This window comes from Macrotis lagotis, chromosome 3 (assembly GCF_037893015.1).
Source record: "Macrotis lagotis isolate mMagLag1 chromosome 3, bilby.v1.9.chrom.fasta, whole genome shotgun sequence".
Lineage (NCBI taxonomy): Eukaryota > Metazoa > Chordata > Mammalia > Peramelemorphia > Peramelidae > Macrotis > Macrotis lagotis.
The window spans coordinates 226,358,270-226,378,045 of record NC_133660.1 but is presented as its reverse complement, the minus strand read 5'-3'; the positions used below and the strand labels follow the sequence as shown (position 1 = coordinate 226,378,045).

Sequence of the window (19,776 nt, the reverse complement as noted above, 5' to 3'; positions counted from 1 at the left end):
GGTAATTATTAAGAGTCTGAGGTTGGATTTGAACTTAGGTCACCTAGCTGCCCCTTATCCTTTGATCTTAGTTCATGAATGACCCAGCTGATTTTTCAGTCATAATCAGCCCTTTATTAATTTTTCATGTCACTTTGTGACTACAAGTAATTTTTGTTAACATGTTGTAGTCTGCTTATCTGTACTGTCTATCTTTCCATTTCCCTTTGGACCCTCTACAATTTCTATCCTTGTGCTGTTCCATGACTTGAAGCCAAATGGAAAATTTTTGGAAAATATTTTTGGAAAATATTAGTGTTAAAAAGATATTTAAGCAGTAGAGATTGTTTAATTCACTGCTAGTTCTTCAGGTGTCATATTACTTATTCTCTTTTCTCCTACTATTCTCTGCCCATCTATCTACTGTGTCTGTCTAAGACTAATGTCCTAAGTAGACTATCCACTCAACTGCATGTCATCATATGGTCAAAATGCATTCTTCATCCATTTTGTTTTTCCTGTGTAGATTGCTAAATTCTTCTGAATGACTTTGAAAAGTCTCTTTAGTGTTTTTAGATCTAATGTAATTAATAAAATGTCATATATAAATGGGAGCATCTGAAGAATATTACCATCCATAAAAAATTCTCTTTCCTTTTGGAATCTATATAGGACCTGCTCCAAAATTGTGTCAAAGCCTGTTCTTTAATAAGCAGAGAAAATGAAAAAAGTTCTTTGTAGTTAACTATATTAAAGGGATGTTTGATGGTGTTAAAGCACTATGGAAATGTTAGCAATAATATTATGTGTGGTGGAAACCCTGTTGGAAGAAAGCCATCAAGCCACAGTTGGTTTTGTGGTGGTGGTTTTGAAGTTTTTTTGGGAGTAATCAACAAACAGGTTTATATTTCTATACCTTGAAGTCATTTGTGTAGACTAGGCTGTAGAGAAGGGGCAGGAAACTGTCAGACATATTGATTTGGCATTGCCAAGGCAATTGCAGGCAGGACTCAAAATTTCAATAAATCTAGGTGCTTTTTAAATTATTAAATTATTTAATTAAGTAAATTACCCAAATATAGCCTGCAAATCATGTTATAAATATCCAAATGACCCTTGTCAGAAAAAAAAGGTTGCCTACTCCTGCTGTGGAAACTCATAAGGAAAAGGCAGCTGTTCCCTTGCTTGTATTTTTTATTAAGAATGCTGTCAATATGTGCATGGATCTTTTTAACTCTTTCAGTACAGGAGCATATTATGTTGAAAAATACATATTTTTGCAAGTTTTATTTGTTATTTAATTGTTTTAGGTTCATTTATAGGGTAGTTGGGAAGAAACTAACTTAAACTGCAACTATAATTGATCCCTTGTAAAATTCCTATTTTGGCCCCAATTTGTCACAAAATATTCAGCATTGGGATAAAAGGGAAAAAAATTGTTTTCAGCACTGGAAGAGTTAATAAAGATATTAAAGAGATGATTTTTATAGGCATGTGGGTTGCTAGTTACTGATATCTTCTGGTTGCCTTTTGGGGAGTGTTTAAATGATCTGTGATCTCTATTCTTTTAGAAATTTTAGAAAATTCCCTTATTTGAGTGTCCTAAAAATTAGACTCTGGCTACTTTAAAAATTATGTCACCCATTTACTTTGGGACATGACCATTGTGAGAATTTATTTTGCTTGACTATGCATATTTGTTACAAGGTTTTGTCTCCCTTCCTTCCTTCCTACATTTTTTAAATTATAGGATTAAATTAAAATAGAAGAAAACAGAAGGAAGGCCAAATGGAATTACAGATGAATGAGCAGGATCTTACCCCATATAAAATAATTAATTGATAAATGATGTTGTGATACCAAAGTGAGGAGGCAAAGAGATGTACAAAATTTCCTAGGCAGGAAAGGTGTGACCTTGTTCAAAGTCTCAGAGCCTGGAACCATTGATCCTCAATGCAAAATTCTTTCTCTGATTCCACAGGTCTGGATCATAAAATTTAGAGTTGGAGGCAAATTTAGATATAATGGATTTCAGGGATTCTGAACCCAGGGCCTGTGAACTTGGGTTAAAAACATTTTTTATAACCATATTTCGACTTAATTGATTTTCTTTCTATTCCTATGTATTTTATTCATTTCGAAAACATTATTCTGAGATGGAGTCCATAGGTCTTACCAGATAGAGAAGGTACTTAAGACACAAAAACTATCAAGAATCTTGGGATTAGTCCAATTTCTTTATTTTACAGATGAAGAAATAAAGTCCCAGAGAGGGGAATTGCTTTCCCAAGGTCACATAGGTAGCAATGATTCAGGTCCTCTGACTTCAAATCCATTCTTTTTGTCATTAACTCATCATATCACATATTCTTAACTTCAAGAAAAGGTGGGGAAAGCTTCTTTGGTGTTCTTCCATTAGAAAATCCCTCCTTTACTACTTGCTTACCTGTGTGCCTTTGAGCAAATCACTTCTCCTCCTTGATCCTGAGCTTCCCTATCTGTAAAGTGAGGTCTTGTTGCTTCCAAGGTTCCCTCAGAGAGATCAAGATGATGTATGTCATTGAAGTCTTTCATATTTTCACAGGGTTTGTCTGGCATAATTTGTTCAATATAGGGAAAAACCTTTGACCAAAGCTGTGTGATATAGGACAAGTTTCTTTCCCTTTCTGGACCTCAGTTTCCCCGTCTATAAAATATGGGCTAGGTGGTCTCTAAGGGCTCTTCCTGCTGTGATACTCTGTGAGAGGGTGCTGGGAGGAATGAAGGCTTCCAAGTTTGTCAGACGCCTTCTAGTTCCAAAGCCCTTCCTGTGATCATCTCATGTGAAGAAGGCCTCCATTGTGGGCCCATGCTCCAGTAAGTCAGTTATTTACAAATATCACCCAGGCAGGTCCAGGGCCTGGCTCCCAGTCAGCTCTTCACTGTGGTGGTTTCTCTCCTTCCCTGCAGACATAAACAATGACACTTAGAATTTCCTGTTGGGGAGCCTGGTGGGCAGTGTCTGTCTCTGAGGGAAATGGCTAATTATTTATTAAACCAGGATGTGCTGAAAGTGGGTTACACACAACTTCATGGGCCACTGGGGCATAGGGATGACTGGGGAGAATCTGTGTTTACACACTCGTGCCTGTTACATGGGAACCAGGGGTTGTGGGAAGGAGGAGATAGGGTGGGTCTTGTCATGTTTCTTCATTCAGTCCTTTCCAATCCATTTATGAGCACTGTCTGGAGGTCAGCAGACTGGATTCAAGTCCAAGCAGTGACTGCCACAAGTGAGCTCTCTGACCCAGGTGAGCCATAGGTGGGCTCACTCTCTCTTTCCTTTCTTATTCCCTTACCTGGAGTGCAGTTAGATAGCAGCTGAAACTCTCTCTCCAGGCTTATTGGAAGGAAACTCAAACCTTTGTAAATCCTAAAGGAATGCTTATGGTGTGGAAACTCTATATGGACTTTGGAACATGTACAGAAAAGAACCAGATGCTGTGATGCTTGTCTACCCTCATCAAGTTTCTAGTTTAGGACCTGAGAGGGCTATAATACATATTAAAACAGGGGCCAAAGATCACTTCTATATGGTCTGGGGCAGGGCTAGGGGCAGAGAAGGCTTCTCGAAGGAGGCTTTGATGGAAAAATGTCTACTTACTTCCTTTACTTGAGAAAGACCACACTGGCTCTAAGTAGATAGTGATATATGCTGGAGGATTCTTTTCTTGAGTCCTTATATGGGAATCTGTTCTCCCAGCCATTCTGGGTGCCTCTGAGGATAAGGAACCTCTCCTTCTTCCCAATTCCCCATATATGGTAGTGGTGTTTGGGTGAAAGGTCCCTTGTAGAACCGGGCACCTGGGCACCACAGGAGTTCACTCCCTTTTCCTGATTTTAAAATTCAGAGGTAGCAAAAACATCTCTTTTGGTGCCTGTGAAAGTTTGCATAATGATGTTAAACCAAGTTTTAATTTAATATAAGGGAGTTTATAGAGGCTGACCATGGAAAGCACTTGGGTTGGGGAAGAGGAGAGATGTTTTTTAGCATCATAGGACTTTGGATCCAGAAATAGAAGGCACTCTAGAAATCATCTAGACCTCATGTGATCCTCACAACAATCCTGGGAGGCAGATGGTATTATTAACCTCATTTTACAGATGAGGAAACTGAGGCCCAGAGACATTAAGTGACTTTTCCAAGGACACACAGAAAGCATCTGGGGTAGGATTTGAATGTAGGTCCATGCCTCGTGTTTTATTATTAGGAAAACTGGGGCTCAGGGAAGGGGGGTGCTTTTCTGGTATGACATAGAAAGTTAGTTGCAGCATATCCATTTTGGGATTTTTATCACCATCAATCACATAGTTACTAATAAACATTTGACTAGGACCAAAGGAAATAGAAATCTCTCCCCTCTTTTCTGGAAGGAGGGACGACTGTTCTCCCTTGGTCTCATTCAGGCTCCTCTGAGCTCTGCTCCCTAACCTTAGGCAAGGTATCTTCCATTCCACCTCCATAAAAGGAGGAGGTTGGACAACATGATCTTTCAAGTGTTTTTTAAATTCTATTTTTTTTTCTTTTTAGTTTTTGAAAGGCAATGGGATTAAGTGGAATGGAGTGATGTTTGACTTAGTAGGTAAAGCAGAGGCCTTGGGATCAGGAAGTCAGGAAGATCTAAATTCAAATCCTACCTTAGATGCTAACTAGCTTGTGTGATGCTGGGCAAATGACTTCTCAGTTTACTCATCTGTAAAATAGGGTTAATCATAGTCTCTGCCTCCCAAGATTGTTGTGAAGGTCAGATAACATAGATGCATTGCTTTTCACACCTTTAAATGTGATTTAAACATTACTATCTCCCAACTTTTCAGACCACTAACTGAGTTTGACTGGGTGACTTGAGTTCAGTTCTTTCCTTGGATCTGTTTCCCTATCTGGACTAATTTCTCTAGCCGCAGAACCCTAGTTTTGACCTCCTGTATTCTAAGGGGTCCACCCAGCTCCAATAGAATAATTTTTATCAGAGAGCCAGATGAGAAGCTGAGCTGCCTTTCTGCCAGTGTGGGCCTTCCCAAAGAATTCTTCTCTTCATGGGATGCGGACGTGTTGGCTATTAAACAATAAAATATATATAACCCTTGGGACTCTTTAAAACTTCTTTAAAATTTCTTTATAAACTTTACAGTATAATGTGTGGGTATATACATTTCTTTCCAATACAAGAGGTTGTTCAAGGCCCTGGCCTCCTTAGGAATTTCTTCTTTGTAATCGTTTTGGAGTATTTTTGGGGGTGGAGGAGAGGGTGTAAGAATAAAGTTCCCTTTGATGATTTCTTTTTGTGTGGGATGGGTAACCCTTGGCCATAGGCTAATCTTGGGAGAACAGTGACACCCTTTCCCAGGCCCATTAGATCAGATTCATAGATCATTCAAATCTTAGAATATATATATATATATGTATATGCTGTCTGACCTAGAGGAGACCCTAGAGGGATCATCCACCAACATGGCATATCAGTTTCCCCTTCCCCCCCCCCCCATTTTACAGGTTGGGAAACAAAGGCTTCACCAGTGGTCCTCTTGCTTCAGGTCCCACAGAGACTTAGCCTTAGAGCTGAGATTAGAACCAATATCTTCTGCCTCCCCTCCACCAGCTGCCTGTTGAAAAGCCTTTGGCCCATGGGAAGGCAGGAATGTGGAGTGCGAACTGACCCTCCCTTCCCTCTGAGGTGTTGCTAAATCTCTAGCCAAGGCTCCAATTGCTATCAAAACAGAGAACATCTAGTGGGTTTCCGGAAGGACCGTAAATCAAGTTTTAATACAGGGCCAGAGCTTGGGGAGTGCATGAACTTTTCAGTCTGACCCAAGGACTCCTGGTTCTTGTACCCTCATGCCCCTCCCTATCCCAGGAGTTCTGAGAGAGAAATGGGGCCTAGGAGCCTCCCCAGCCCCTCCCCTCCCCCAGTCTTATCATGTCCCCTTCCCCAGGGGATTCTTTCCAGTCCATCCCTTCCCTTCCCCTCCTCTTCAATCTGCTTCCCTCCAACATTCCCCTCCTTCTGAAATGCTTGGTTGGCAGGCATCCAGGGGTGTTGTGTAGCGGGAGGACCAATATCTGGGGGAATGGGGGAGGAGGAGGATGGGTGGAATCCTTAGAGAAGGAGAAGCAAAGAAGGACCTCTCTCGACCTCTCCCAGGAGCCTGCCGCCACTGGGATCGCTGATGGGAACGGATACTGAGCCAGCTGTTTGTGGAAGACAGGTGTGAGGCTGCCCCTTCCCAGGCAGGGCCAGCCTGGGACCAGGCACTCTGTCTTCCTTTTGGATGCAAATAGCTCAGCACATTTGTCTGGGTGTAAGTGAGCTGAAATATTTAAACAAATAAAGCAATGGTGAGCACTCTAGAGATGTCCAGGTACCCTATGGTGTATTTTCACAAAGGGAAATAGTGTACATCTGAACACTCACTTACAGCCAGAGAGGGAGATGCTAATTCACAGAGATGTGCATAGGGAGCCACGAACAAGGGTAGGAAGAGGTCTTTCAGAAACATCACATCTGGGTGGCTAGGTGGCGCAGTGGATAGAGCACCAGCCTTGGAGTCAGGAGTACCTGGGTTCAAATCCGACCTCAGACACTTAATAATTACCTAGCCATGTGGTCTTGGGCAAACCACTTAACCCCATTGCCTTGAAAAATCTAAAAAAACAAGTAAACAGAAACATCACATCATATGACATAGCATCAGATGCATAACATCACATCAGATACATTCAGATTCATAACATCACAAAAAAAGTAACTATTCTCAGAGACAGACACAAATGCTCACAGACACCCATTGTGTGTGTTTTTGTGTCCCTATGTGCCTACTGAGGTGTGGACAATCTTAAATATTATGTAGAGGTGTTTAGACTTTTCTTGGGAAGCAACAGGGAATCATTGAAGATTCTTGAGAAGGGGAATGACCCCATTAGATTCATGATTTAAGAAAAATCTTTCTTTAAAAAAAGTTTAGGGGCAGCTAGGTGGCACAGTGGATAGAGCACTGGCCCTGGAGTCAGGAGTACCTGAGTTCAAATCCGGCCTCAGACACTTAATAATTACCTAGCTGTGCAGCCTTGGGCAAGCCACTTAACCCCACTGCCTTGCAAAAAAAAGTTTAAAATTTTTCTTCCAAACAATACCAAACAAAATGGAAATTTCCACATATATAGTAGAACAGAAAAAGAAGATAGTTCACAAAACTGCAGACCTCTATTATGTACAACTGACCTAAGGAAAATTATTTTAATAGGACTGGTGAAGAACAAGACTAGAGGCAGAAAAACCTGTTAGGAAGCCACTGTTCAATCAGGTGATGATAAAGGTGTTGTGGTGGGGAAGTGGTGGGGAACTGGGGTGGGGGGAGAAAGAGAGAAAGGAATTAGTTTGAGAGGTGTAGCCATGGAAGGGACAAGACCCTGATGATTGGCTGTAGGAGGCAAGGAACAAGGAAGAATCAAGACACACAGCTCAGGTTTTATTATGACAGTTAATTGAGAAAATATTTTTCAATATAAAACATTGAAATTGTGTAATAGGAACTTTGGTTCCTCATTCTTTTGAAAGATAGACAGACAAAACATTTATCAACTGTTTACCATGACACAGGCATTATGCCAAGTGCTGAGGTTACAAATTGAAGCCAGCAAGAAAATCCTGGCCTCAGGGAGCTTAGATTCCAGTAAAAGATAACATCCTTGACCTTGTTGCCTCCTCCTTAGGGATATCTATTGGAAAGAAATTATTACTATCTTGATTTTGGTTCTAGAGTTGGGTCTCTTTCCAGACTCTGAGCTACTCAGGTCTGCTAGTAGTTGTCAGGTAAATTAGAAGGTGATGAATGTGATCATGAGGTACCAGTGACATGAGATCTCTGAAGCAACAGATTTCTGGGATTGGCTAGGAGAATCAGAGGAAGCTTTATTTCTCTTGAGGAGGTTGGGGTCACTCAGTTCTGGCCAGCTCACAACCTTATAGAGGAGACAAGATACTGATCCAAGAAATGAAGAAATGAGGAAAGATTCCTATAATAGATTTCAAAGATTTAGGGTTTCAAAATTCAGCAACAAATTGAGTAAGCATTTATGGAGTGCCTCCTGAAATCAGAGCCCTTTTGTTTGGTGCTAAAAATGGTTACAAGTAGTAGATGGACAACTTAGGTGGCATGGTGGATAGACCACTGGATATGGACCAAATTCAGCCTCAGTCACTTATCAGCTGTGAATCCCTGGGCAAGTCACTTACCTCAGTTTCTTCATCTGTCAAATAGAGAAAATAATAGTACATACTTGCTAAGTTGTTGTGAGGATCTGGTTCCTAGTAAGCAGTATTATTATTATTATTATTATTATTATTATTATTATTATTAGATAACATGCTATAGTGAAAAAGAGCACTGGATTTTTTCATCAGGAGAGATCTGGGTTCTAATTCTGCCTCTAATAATTATTAGCTATATGATCTTGGGTAAATCACTAAACTCTTGCCTTTCTAGTTTCTTCATCTGTCCAGTGATAATCATCCTTGTCTAATCTAATCACCCAGAGTTTGCTCACAGGCATTTTATAAAGTCTCTTAAAAGGAAAGCCTTTTATAGAACTTTCTGTTGTTGTTCATTCATTCATGTCCAACTCTTGGTGACCCTATTTGGAATTTTTTGGCAAGGATTTAGATTTCCTTTTCCAACTTACTTTATAGATGAAGAAACTGAGACAAACAGATGAAGTGACTTGCCCAGGGTCACATGGCTAGTAAGAATCTGAGATTGGGTTTGAACTTAGGTCCTTCAGGCTTCAGAGCTGGTGCTCTATCTATTGAGCCACCTGGCTGCCTTTCTAGAACTTGATTTTGTTGCTACTGCTTCTGTCACTGTCACCATCAAGCTTTTACTGAGTAATGTGGGACTCAGAGAAGGAGAGGATCAGTGTGGATTAGGGGTGGAATGGGAAAGTTTCAGGGAAGAGTTGGAGCTTCAGCTGAATCAGGATAATTGCATAATTGACTCCATGGCAGGTGACAAGGATGAGGTGGCATCCTTTCAAAGCATTTTTCTCATTACAGTTGGTTTCCTCATAGTTCTCTTTAAGGGAAGTGGGGAGGGCTTATCACCATTTGACAGAATGAAAAACTGAGGTCATTCATATATCTATATTGCTATATTGCTTGCCTTCTCAAGAGTTGTGGGAGGAGAATTTGGAACTCAAAATTTTTGAAAAATGAATGTTAAAATTTTCAAAACATGTAATTGGAAAATATTTAATGAAATTAAAAAGATGTAATATATATGTATATATATCATAGAGGTCCTGTGTGTGTGTGTGTGTGTGTGTGTGTGTGTGTGTGTGTGGTGTGTGTCCAGGAAAAAGGCAGTGACTTTAAGCAAGTCCTCCAGCCAGTTAGTGACAGACCTGCAACTTGAACTCATGTATCCTGATTCACAGTGTAGGGCAACTTCCCCCAAACAGGCCAGCATCTACCCTGTCCTTTAAAAGCTTCCTGGTCCTTTTGAGTTCCGCATCTGGTTCTGAGAATCTGGGAGGTTAAAACAGGAGGAAAGACTGACTTCTTCCAATTCTGGATTCTGGGCATCCATAGCCCCAGCTAGCTTGGGGTAGGGGGATATGCAAAGAATCTTAGCTCACCAGATCCTTTGTCCAGGATCCAAGGTTGATTTGGCCTGAGATTTATCTGTGTGTCCCTGGGGTGGGAGTGGGGGTGGGGGTGGTCAGGGAAAGGGGAGGGAGGTTAGGTCAGTGAGGAATGGAATCAGCACATGGAAAGGATGATCTAGGGTTGTTTGGTAAAGAAATGTGCTATCTTGCAAATTCTTTAACCCCAACAACTGCTCCACTTCCACTCTGCCATTCTCCCATCTCTGGGATGACCACAGTCTGACCTTTAGAATTGCTGTACCTAGAAATGCATGAAGGAATTAGGACTCCTTGTTTTCAAGAGCCTGTCCAGTTATTTATTTGGGCTTCAGGGTATCTGAGGAGCAGTCATGGAGGAGCTAGAAAGGAACAGGCTTCCCCTGGGGCTTGGAGGTGTGTGTGAGTGAGTGTGTGTGTGTGTTGGGGGGGGGTAGTTAGGATGTCTGAGAGGAAGGAGAAACCACAGTGATTCACAGAGCAGAGGGTACTCTTTTTTTTTCTTTTTAATTTTTATTCTGAATTAAAGTGAGCATTTCCTTTTATAAAAATGCAAGGGAGAAGAAAGGAGATTGTATGGGACACTACTGGTGTCTGACCCCTTGCTAGTCTTTTTAGGTATATAACAATAACACGAAACTTTCAAAGCTGTCTTGTTTGTCTATGTCTCCTTCTGTCCTCTCTATCCCCTATTGATTTGTAAAAATCTTTCATCTTCCCTTCTTTCTTTTCTTCAGGTTATGCTCTCTCTTCCTCTCCCCTCCCAGTACACATAGTAGATTTAAAAAAAAATTATTTGTTGAATAATTGTTTGGGGAAAAAAAGATTTAAAAACTCTTTCTAACTACTATGCAAAATGAAGCAAAATAAATTCCCATTATAGTGTGATTTGAAAATTGACATATCTTTCTGACCTTGAGTCCATCACTTTTCTGATAGTAGCAGAATCATGGCTAGTCTTTGTAATGCTAAAATGCTGTTGTGATTGTGTATCTATCTTGTGGATACAAGAAAACTATGTATATATTAATGTATATTTTATATATATTTATATTGTTCTTGGGCACAAAGTAAATTCTTATTAAAGGTTCAGGAGTCAGGGTGGTGTGGTAAAGCATGGGTCTCAGAATCTGGAGACCTGGTTTTGAATCTTTACTTTTCCACTTATTATCTGTGTGACTTTAGCAAATTACTTCCTTTTTTCTGGGCCTCAGTTTCCTCTATAAAATGAGGAAGTTGGCTTAAATAATCTCTGGGGTCCTGTGATTCTGTGAGGCTGAGGAGGTGAGTCAACTTTTCTGTGGTTGTATCAATAGTAGGTGTCAAACATTGGGAATCCACTGAGGTCTTCTAACACCCAGGCCAGTGCTGGTATAAGGGGGTGAATCACTAGGCTGCTGAAGTAGAGCCCAGCTCAGTTATATTTCCTCTTGTTTTGTAGGCCCTCCAAGGATCTCTGACCGTGTGGCTCCCAGGCAGTCGGCGCGGCTGGGGAGGACTGTCAAACTCCTATGCCCTGTGGAAGGGGACCCACCACCCCTCACCATGTGGACTAAGGACGGGCGCACCATCCACAGTGGCTGGGCCCGTTTTCGGGTCCTCCCCCAGGGTTTGAAGATCAAGGAGGTGGAACGAGGGGATGCTGGTACCTATGTATGCAAGGCCACCAATGGCTTCGGCAGCCTGAGTGTCAATTATACTCTCATTGTGATGGGTGAGTGTTATTGTACCCCAAGAAAGGGTGGTCAGTACTGGACATAGGAAGGAAAGAGGGCAACACCAGGCCTGGACTGAGTGTAGGGGGCTTAGTTGATAGAAGGGTAGTAGGGGAGAAGGGCTAGAGTTGACCAGTCTTATACAACATGGTGGCAGGGGAAGGAGTGTTCTCTAACCATTGTTCTATATCAACCATCAGCTTGAAGGAGTGTGGCTGGACTGAAGACCTTGTTCTGTGTAGAGTGTAGCCAGAGGGAAGGATGTTGGACAGATTGGTGCTAAAATGGTTGGTGCTGAATTTCTTAGATGTCTTGCAGAGAATGTCTCAGAGTAGCCTAGAGCACAGAAAAATAGCAAGGAAAGACAAGGATAAACAATGGCATATGGTGGAAATAGCATTGAGTCTTAAGTTCTGGAATTTGGATTCAAGTGCTGACTCTGCCCATTAATGTGTGTGGGGTGTGTGTGTGGGTGTGGGTGTGTGTGTGTGACCTTGGACAAGTCCTTTGCTCTGTCTCAGTTTCTACATCTGAAGAAAGAAGAGGGGATTAGGCTAGAGGGACATTTGGGCAGCTTTTCTCTCAAGATCCTAGAAGTCTCTTACATATGTGGCTTTTCTTTTTTTTTTGTTTTTTTCTTTTTTTCTTTTAGTTTTTGCAAGGCAGTGGGGTTAAGTGACTTGCCCAAGATCACACAGCTAGGTAATTATTAAATGTCTGAGAATGGATTTGAACTCAAGTCCTACTGACTCCAGGGCCAGTGCTCTATCCACTGTATAACCTAGCTGCCCCTTACATGTGTCTTAATGTGCACTTTGGTGTATTTGATTCCTTGAATTTGAGGCAAAATATAGAAAGCAAAATATGTATGATTGAAGTAATTCTGAAGCCCCCCTGTTGTTTCCTTAAAAAAACTTTTTCTCCCTTATAAGACCAGAACCTCAGAACCTTCTGGTTGCTCAACCCAGGTGCTGTTCATGACATCCTCCTTTGGTCAGGATCTAAGTGAGGGGTGGTGCAGAAAAGACTGCCTCAGGAGGTGGGTCCCTGGAGGTCTTCAGGCAGAGGCTGAATGACATCCCTTGGTAGGGATGCTTAAGGTGAGGTCCCTGTGGAGGACTTGATATAGCATATTTCTAACCCTGAACATAAGAAGACCTGGATTTGGGTTTCATCTTGAACACTCAGTGAGTGTGTGATCTTAGATAAGTCACTTTTCTTTTTGGCCTCAGCCGCTTGATCTAGAAAATGTGAATATTAATCCTCTTACTATTTATCTCCCAAAGTTGTTATAGGGAAGGGCACTCTTAACTGAGGGAGCTGGTCTATCCTGTCAGAAGGTGAGACAGGTTCTTTTGTTGGAATCCTGCATCAGAGTATCAAAGAATTCCTACTCATGATGGTTGGGTAGATCTGGGGAAATCATATCTCTCACAGGCTGTTTTGTCATTTCTGAAATGAAGGAGTTAGATGTGTTGATCTCTATAGTCTCTTCCAGTGTTAATATTCTATTATTCTTTGGAGTTCTCTGGAATTGGGAGACAACTCCCCAAAGTTCAGAGATGCCTCTGAGAAGATTCATTCTAGCCTCCTCTTCACAAGAGTAAGAACTACTAACAGCTTGCTTTTGTATATCTCCATACACTTTGTGAAATACTTTACATATATTTATTTCATTTGATCTTCACACCAACTGTGCCATTATTATGTCCATTTTACAGAAGGGGAAATAGAGACAGACAGAGGAAGTGTCTGAGGCTAGGTTTGAATTGAGATCTTTCTAAGTCTAAGGCCATCCATCACTCTAGCCACTGGTCTGCCTTGCTACCTAGTCCATTCACATTTTCAGTCACAGGGACTTTGCCTTCTTTCCCCACCCTACAAAGTAGCCTCTTCAGTCATCACTAGGGAAGAAGCTTCTTCCAGCAATACCCAAATCCATAACTTCTATCCATTGGTTCTAGAAATGGATGAGATAGTTCTCACCCTCATTGAGTTTCTAATTTGGGGAGGGGGGGGAGGAGGGTTGGTGATTAGTGGTGAGGTACATACAAATACTTATATTGTAGAGAAAAGGTTCCTTACAAAATAGACTGAGAAAATGGAGGAGGGACTGATCACTTCTAGTGAGGGGTTCAGGGATTATCTTCATGGAGGAGATTGGAGTTTCAGTGTACCTAGAAGGGTGGGTAGGCTTGAAAGGTAGAGAATGGTGTGTGTGTGTGTGTGTGTGTGTGTGTGTGTGTGTGTGTGTGTGTGTGTGGTGAGAGAGAGAGAGAGAGAGAGAGAGAGAGAGATTTTTGTAGTAGATGGTAATACATTCTGGCCAGCCAGAGCACAGAGTTCTGGTGGGAAATAGTTTCAGATAAACCTGGAAAAGTAGAATGGTGCCATATTGTGGCAGTTTATTCAGCAACCAGTTGAGAACCATTTAAGGTTTCTGAGCTTTTGCTGTATCTAATTTATTTTGCTTCCTCCTTCCTGGATCTCCAGGTCACTGGACCCATGGGATAACCCATACAGGGGTTCATAGAATCTTAGGACCATAGAATTTCAAGCTAAAAAAGGACATTAGAGATCATTCACTCCAAGTCCTTTATTTTATAAATGAGGAAGTAGAGAGATTTAACCTTCTCCACTCATGTGTCAGGGCCGGGAGCCTCTAAAGGCCAGAGGCAATATGCCAGCCTCCTCCTCAGCTGACCTCTCCAGTCCTTCTGGACACCTGATGCTCCTGCTTCTCCTCAAGCCTCATCAGTTCAGATACAGGAGCTCATCCTGCTCGTGGCAACAGCCCTGGGTGGCAAGTTGGGAAACCTGACTTCTCCCTGTGGCTCAGGCCCCAAATGGCTGTGTGACCTTGGGCTAGCCCCTTCAGTGCCATCACCAGACTTCACTTTGCCTGCCTATTAAGTTGGGGGGGGTTGTTAGCCAGCTGTCTCCAAAGTTCTTCCCTTCCAACTCTCCCCTTCCTTCTGCCTGGGACCTCTCAGGCTCTTCTTCCTGACCAGGGCCAGGCAGAGGGAGTTGGTTTTTTGTATTTCAGGTTTTTCACAGCTTGTTCCGCCGTCAGCGCCATTTGATGCGAGGCGCGTGGGGGAGCGTTTTACATGAGAGGGATCATCCCTCTTCTCCTCTTTTATGATCTGCACAGGCGCCCAGAGCAGCAGCCACCAGCAAACATCTGTTTGCTCTCGCAAAGGATCCCGCTGCTGGTTCTGAGGGCTTTGAGTTGTGGGTGGAAAAAAACCAGAGGCTGTACAGTGGGACAATGTGGTTTACATTAGTGTGTTCCAGTGAACTCGTCGGCCTGTGGCCCAGCATCTCCAGATAGGGAGAGCCGAGTTTCTGGGCTGGCGAAGGTTCCAGTCATATGGTGGCAGAAAGTCGGATTGTAGTGAGATGAGAGAGAGCCCAGTGAAGAAGAAATAACATGGGATTCAGAAGATCTGGGTTCAAATCCCAACTCTGGCACTTATTATTTCCAAGATCCTGGGCAACTTCACTCAACCTCCCCGAGTTTTGGTTTCCTCCTGTAAAATGAAGATAATAATCCCAGCACTTCCCCCTTTACAGGGCGGTTATAAGGAATGCACTTTGTAAACCGCTATAGAAATGTGAGCAGTTACTACAGTTATTAGATACCATTTAGTCCAACCCCTTCATTTTCTAGAGCAGAAAGCTAAGACTCATAAAAGAGTCGTGATTATAAGATCATATAACCATCAGTTCTAAAGCTGGAAGGGGTCTTAGGGGGTCACCCAAGCCAAGCCTCTCATTTTTCTGGAAGAGGAAATTGAGACTAGGACGAATCCCTGAATGAGGAAATGACCTGGCCAAGGTTTGTTGTTGTTTAGTTATTTCAGTTGTGTCTGACCTTTTGTGACACTATTTGGGGTTTTCTTAGCAGACATCAGAATAGTTTGCCATTTCCTTCTCCAGTTCATTTTACGGATGAGGAAACTGAGGCAGACAGAGTTATGTCTTGCCCAGGATTATACACAGCTAGGAAATGTCTGAGGCCAGATTTAAACTCAAGTCTTTCTGACTTGACAGGGTTCTCTCCACTCCACTTGCCAGGGTTGCCAGCAAATTGATGTTAGAAACAGGACTTGAATCCAGGTTCCTGGATATACCTAGACCCCAAATGATTAGTATCTTTTACAGATTTCATGCTGAATTTGAAGACAATGATATACTATCACCTTAGTTCTATCTTTTTCAATATGGGAAACTTATAGTTTTCCTGACTTTTTCTAAAGGCTCATTTCCTGGGAGAGAAATTGAGGGCACAGTAGAAGCAGATGTCTCTTTGGGAGGGTTTGTTAGCACTTAAGAGTCAGCTGCCCAGACACATGAGAGCAGATGAGAGCCCTGCTATGTCTGAGGGTCTTGATCCCCTTTTTCTGTTTTAGGTCAGTGATGTAGGGTGAGATCTCTTCTATATGGAATTAGGGAAGACTTCTGGTCACTGGGAATACTAGTCTTGAAGGATGAATAGAATTTCAACAGAAGAGGATACAAGCTTAGGATTATGTTTCTTTTTTTCATTCATTCATTCATTTATAGGATGCAGTTTATATGCTGCTGGGAAGTGGGAGAAAGCTGGCTGAAATCAGGAAAGAGCCCTCATTCCAGTATTTCTAGAAAGGACTCTGGAGGAAGGGAGAGATAAGGCTGAAGAGATATTAGCTAAGCCACACATTGGCAGTCCTTGAACGCTAGGCTATGGATTTTGAGGAAATGAAGAGGAGTATTTCCCAAGGACATAAGTGTGTCATTCTTCCAGTGCTGTATGAATGTCAGTCCCCTCACCACCCCTCCCCCTCCCCTGAGCCCAGGCCTATGCTCAGCATTGGATCCCAGGATCTCAGAGCCGAACAGAGTCCTGGAGCCTTTGGTCCTTGGCACAGAGCTACTGACTGGCTGTGTTCCTGTAACTGAGCAGACTGGACTGGAAGTATAGATACAAAGTGGGGTGACACAGTACAAATAGAGTGAACTTGGATTTTACAAGACTGTAGTTCTAATCTTGACCCTGCCACTAACTATGTGACCTTGGCCAAGTCACTGGACTTTGTTGGGCTTCACTTTCTCACCGGTCAAATAATGATACAAGTCTTAATAACATAGTCTATATTAGAGATGATTGAGAGCAGGATTAAAACATTATCACTGGTACATGTTTGTATATGTTTAGTATATGTAAATATAGGCATATATGTGTATGAACAGTTAGATGGCTCAGTGAAACAAGCACCAGACCCTGGATTCAGGTGGACCTGAGTTCAACTATGGCCCCAGTTACTTGACACTAGTTTGGTGACCCTGGACAAGCCACTTAACCCTGACTGTCTGGGATCCAGGACCATCCCCAGTCATCCTGACTCATATCTGGACACTGGACCCAGATGACTCTGAAGGAGAAAGTGAGGCAGGTGACTTATTGTCACTCAAACCCAAGTCACTTGTATTTCATGGCATCACCTCCCTGATGCCGTGATCTTTTTTGGGAACAAAGGGCAAACATCATTATGTTTATATTATGCTATATTACATTACCTTAAGTTGCATTACATTATAATACTTTCTATTATTCTGTTCTATTCTATATTATGTAAGTTTTGTAAAAAGCTACTGCTGTTATGACCCCCATTTTATTGATGAGATAACTGAGGCTTCCATAGAGACTTAGTCATGCTCACAGAAGATTTGATCCCATCAAGAGTCTTCCTTACTCTAGGTTAAGTGTACTCTCTCTGTTGAGTTGCTCTTTGTGAGATGAAATTTTCAGAATTCCAGTCTTATCAGTGGCCCTGGAGGCAGCTCAAGGCTCTGTGCTGAAATGCAAAGTAGACTAAATTTGGAATCCAGAGACATGTATTCAAAACCTGCCTCTGGGCCTCAGCTTCCTCTTCCCTAGGGTAAAAGGGTTGGACTGAATGACCTTTGAGGTCTTTTCTGGCTCCAAATCTGCAATCTCATTAGGCTGGGCCTGGATCAGAGCAGGCCAAGACTGAGCTGAGCATGCAGAAAAGAAGTTTCCATCCTATTTCCAAACTCATTTCTCTTTTATGTTACTTGGTTGGGGAGTCAGAGGCATAAAACCTTTGGCCCTTTTCACTTGGTAAAATAATCCTTTTATGAGATGCCTCCTTTTCTGGGAGAGGAGTTAAGCACCCATCCCTGGAGGAGGGACTGGGACTCAGAATTGGGCCCACTTCTGAAACCTTTGGCCAAACCAATGCAATGGTTTGTTAATCTGCTATATAAAAGATCTTACCTTCTAGAGAATTCTTAATCTTTTTTTTAATTTAATGTTATGGAATGCTTTGTGATCTGTTGAACCTATATACCCTTTCTTAGAATAATGTTTTGTTTATTTGTTTTTGCAAGGCAGTGGGGTTAAATGATTTGCCCAAATAAGCATCAAATAGAATATTTTTCTTTTTTTATAATTTATTTATTTATTTTGAATTTTACAATTTTCCCCCTAATCTTGCTTCCCTCCCCCACCCCCACACAGCAGGCAATCTGTTTCCATACTATATATTGATCTAAATTGAATGTGTTGAGAGAGAAATCATATCCTTAAGGAAAAATAAAATATAAGAGATAGCAAAATTACATAATAAGGTAACTTTTTTTTTTATTTTGCAAGGCAAATGGGGTTAAGTGGCTTGCCCAAGGCCACACAGCTAGGTAATTATTAAGTGTCTGAGACAGGATTTGAACCCAGGTACTCCTGACTCCAAGGTCTGTGCTTTATCCACTACACCACTAGCCGCCCCTTGTTTTTTTTTTTTAATTAACTTTGTTTAAACTCCACAGTTCTTTTTCTGGATACAGATGTATTCTCCACCACAGCTATTCCAAAATTGTCCCTGATTGTTGCACTCTTGGAATGAGCAAATCCATTAAGGTTGATCATCACCCTCATGTTGCTGTTAGGGTGTACAATGTTCTGGTTCTGCTCATCTCAGTCAGCATCAGTTCATGCAAATCCTTCCAGGCTTCTCTGAATTCCCATCCCTTCGGGTTTCTAATAGAACAATAGTGTTCCATCACATACATATACCACAGTTCAATAAGCCATTCCCCAATTGATGGACATTCACTCACTTTCCAGTTCTTTGCCACCATAAACAGGGCTGCTATGAATATTTTTGTACATGTGATGTTTTTACCCTTTTCCATAATCTCTTCAGGGTACAGACTCAGTAGTGGTATTGCTGGATCAAAGGGTATGCACATTTTTATTGCCCTTTGGCATAATTCCAAATTGAAGTTGAATATTTTTAATGTATAAAATTATATATATATATATATATATATATATATATAGAGAGAGAGAGAGAGAGAGAGAGAGAGATTACAAAAGAAATCAATTATATTGAAATATGGTTATTGAAATTAAAAATACAACCCAACAACAAATTTTTGGGCATCATATTAAGACTACAATTTTCTAAGCATGGCCAATCTTTTGACCCTTCAAAAGTCAATCTTATGCTCCCTCTCTTCCTTCTTCCTTGGACCTTGTTCATCTTGTACCGACATGTACAGGACTGCAAATTCTCATGAGCTTATACTCATATATATCTAATCCATGTCCATACATATATTTATAGCAGCATATAAGGAATAGACAATCAACATACATTTATTTATTTATTTGCAGTTCTACAAGGGTAGACAGACAAAAACCTAATCAGAGATAAACACTAATATACACTTAATGAAATCATAGTTAGGCATGCATACTCCCCCCCCATACACACTCATACTCACTTTATCATTCTTCTGTCCCTTGTGTAAAACAGGGGTTCATGATCCTCATTCCTCTTGATCCACAGAACTCTCAGTACCCCAAAACTTCCCACCCATCTCAGGGCTTCCGCCCTCCTATGCTGTCCTGACCCTGGTCTCTATCCCCTGCCTCCTGCCCTCTGCCCTTTCTCATCACCATTGATCAATATTGACCTTATTTTGTTTGACTCCATTTCAGAACAACTTGTGATCTTTCTTTGGGAGGGTAACAGGGAAGAGGTTGAGGGAAGGTTACTCTGGTTCAAAATGGTAGCTTGGTTGTGATCAGAGGTGGGTTTTTTTGTCTGTCCTTGGATCCCATGGCCTTGCAGAACCTTGGGTACACAGTGGGTGATTAATACATACTTATTGCTTGAAGGGCATTTGTAATTTAGTGTGACTGGGATGGGCAGCCAGAACATGTGTTTATATAACTGTGATTTTCTCTCCCATCCTGAAATATTCAGCTGCCCTGAATATTTGTCAGTGGTTAGAAGGGTGATTGATTTCTCCTCCCTCTCCTACTCAAAACAGACACATAGGCCAAGGTTGCTGGCCCGTGGAGGATTAGACTGGGCTGGGCTGGGGAGGGGAGGG

General features: G+C 41.7%; 1 protein-coding gene and 1 long non-coding RNA gene across 8 annotated transcripts in view; one reads left to right on the top strand and one right to left on the bottom strand.

The window, feature by feature from the left end:
* The window catches only part of FGFRL1 (fibroblast growth factor receptor like 1), a 229,817-nt gene that overhangs the window by 167,514 nt on the left and 42,527 nt on the right, over nucleotides 1-19,776 (top strand). For all 7 annotated transcript variants that reach the window (XM_074229980.1, XM_074229979.1, XM_074229981.1 and 4 more), the window contains one exon: nucleotides 11,097-11,369. In XM_074229980.1, the coding sequence (XP_074086081.1) occupies nucleotides 11,097-11,369 (273 nt within the window). The remainder of the gene's footprint in view (nucleotides 1-11,096; nucleotides 11,370-19,776) is intronic.
* LOC141518184 (uncharacterized) lies at nucleotides 17,893-19,280 on the bottom strand. The gene is made up of 3 exons (XR_012477122.1): nucleotides 19,162-19,280; nucleotides 18,493-18,634; nucleotides 17,893-18,412 (listed from the first exon to the last, which is right to left on the bottom strand). It is a non-coding gene; the product is annotated as an uncharacterized LOC141518184 (long non-coding RNA).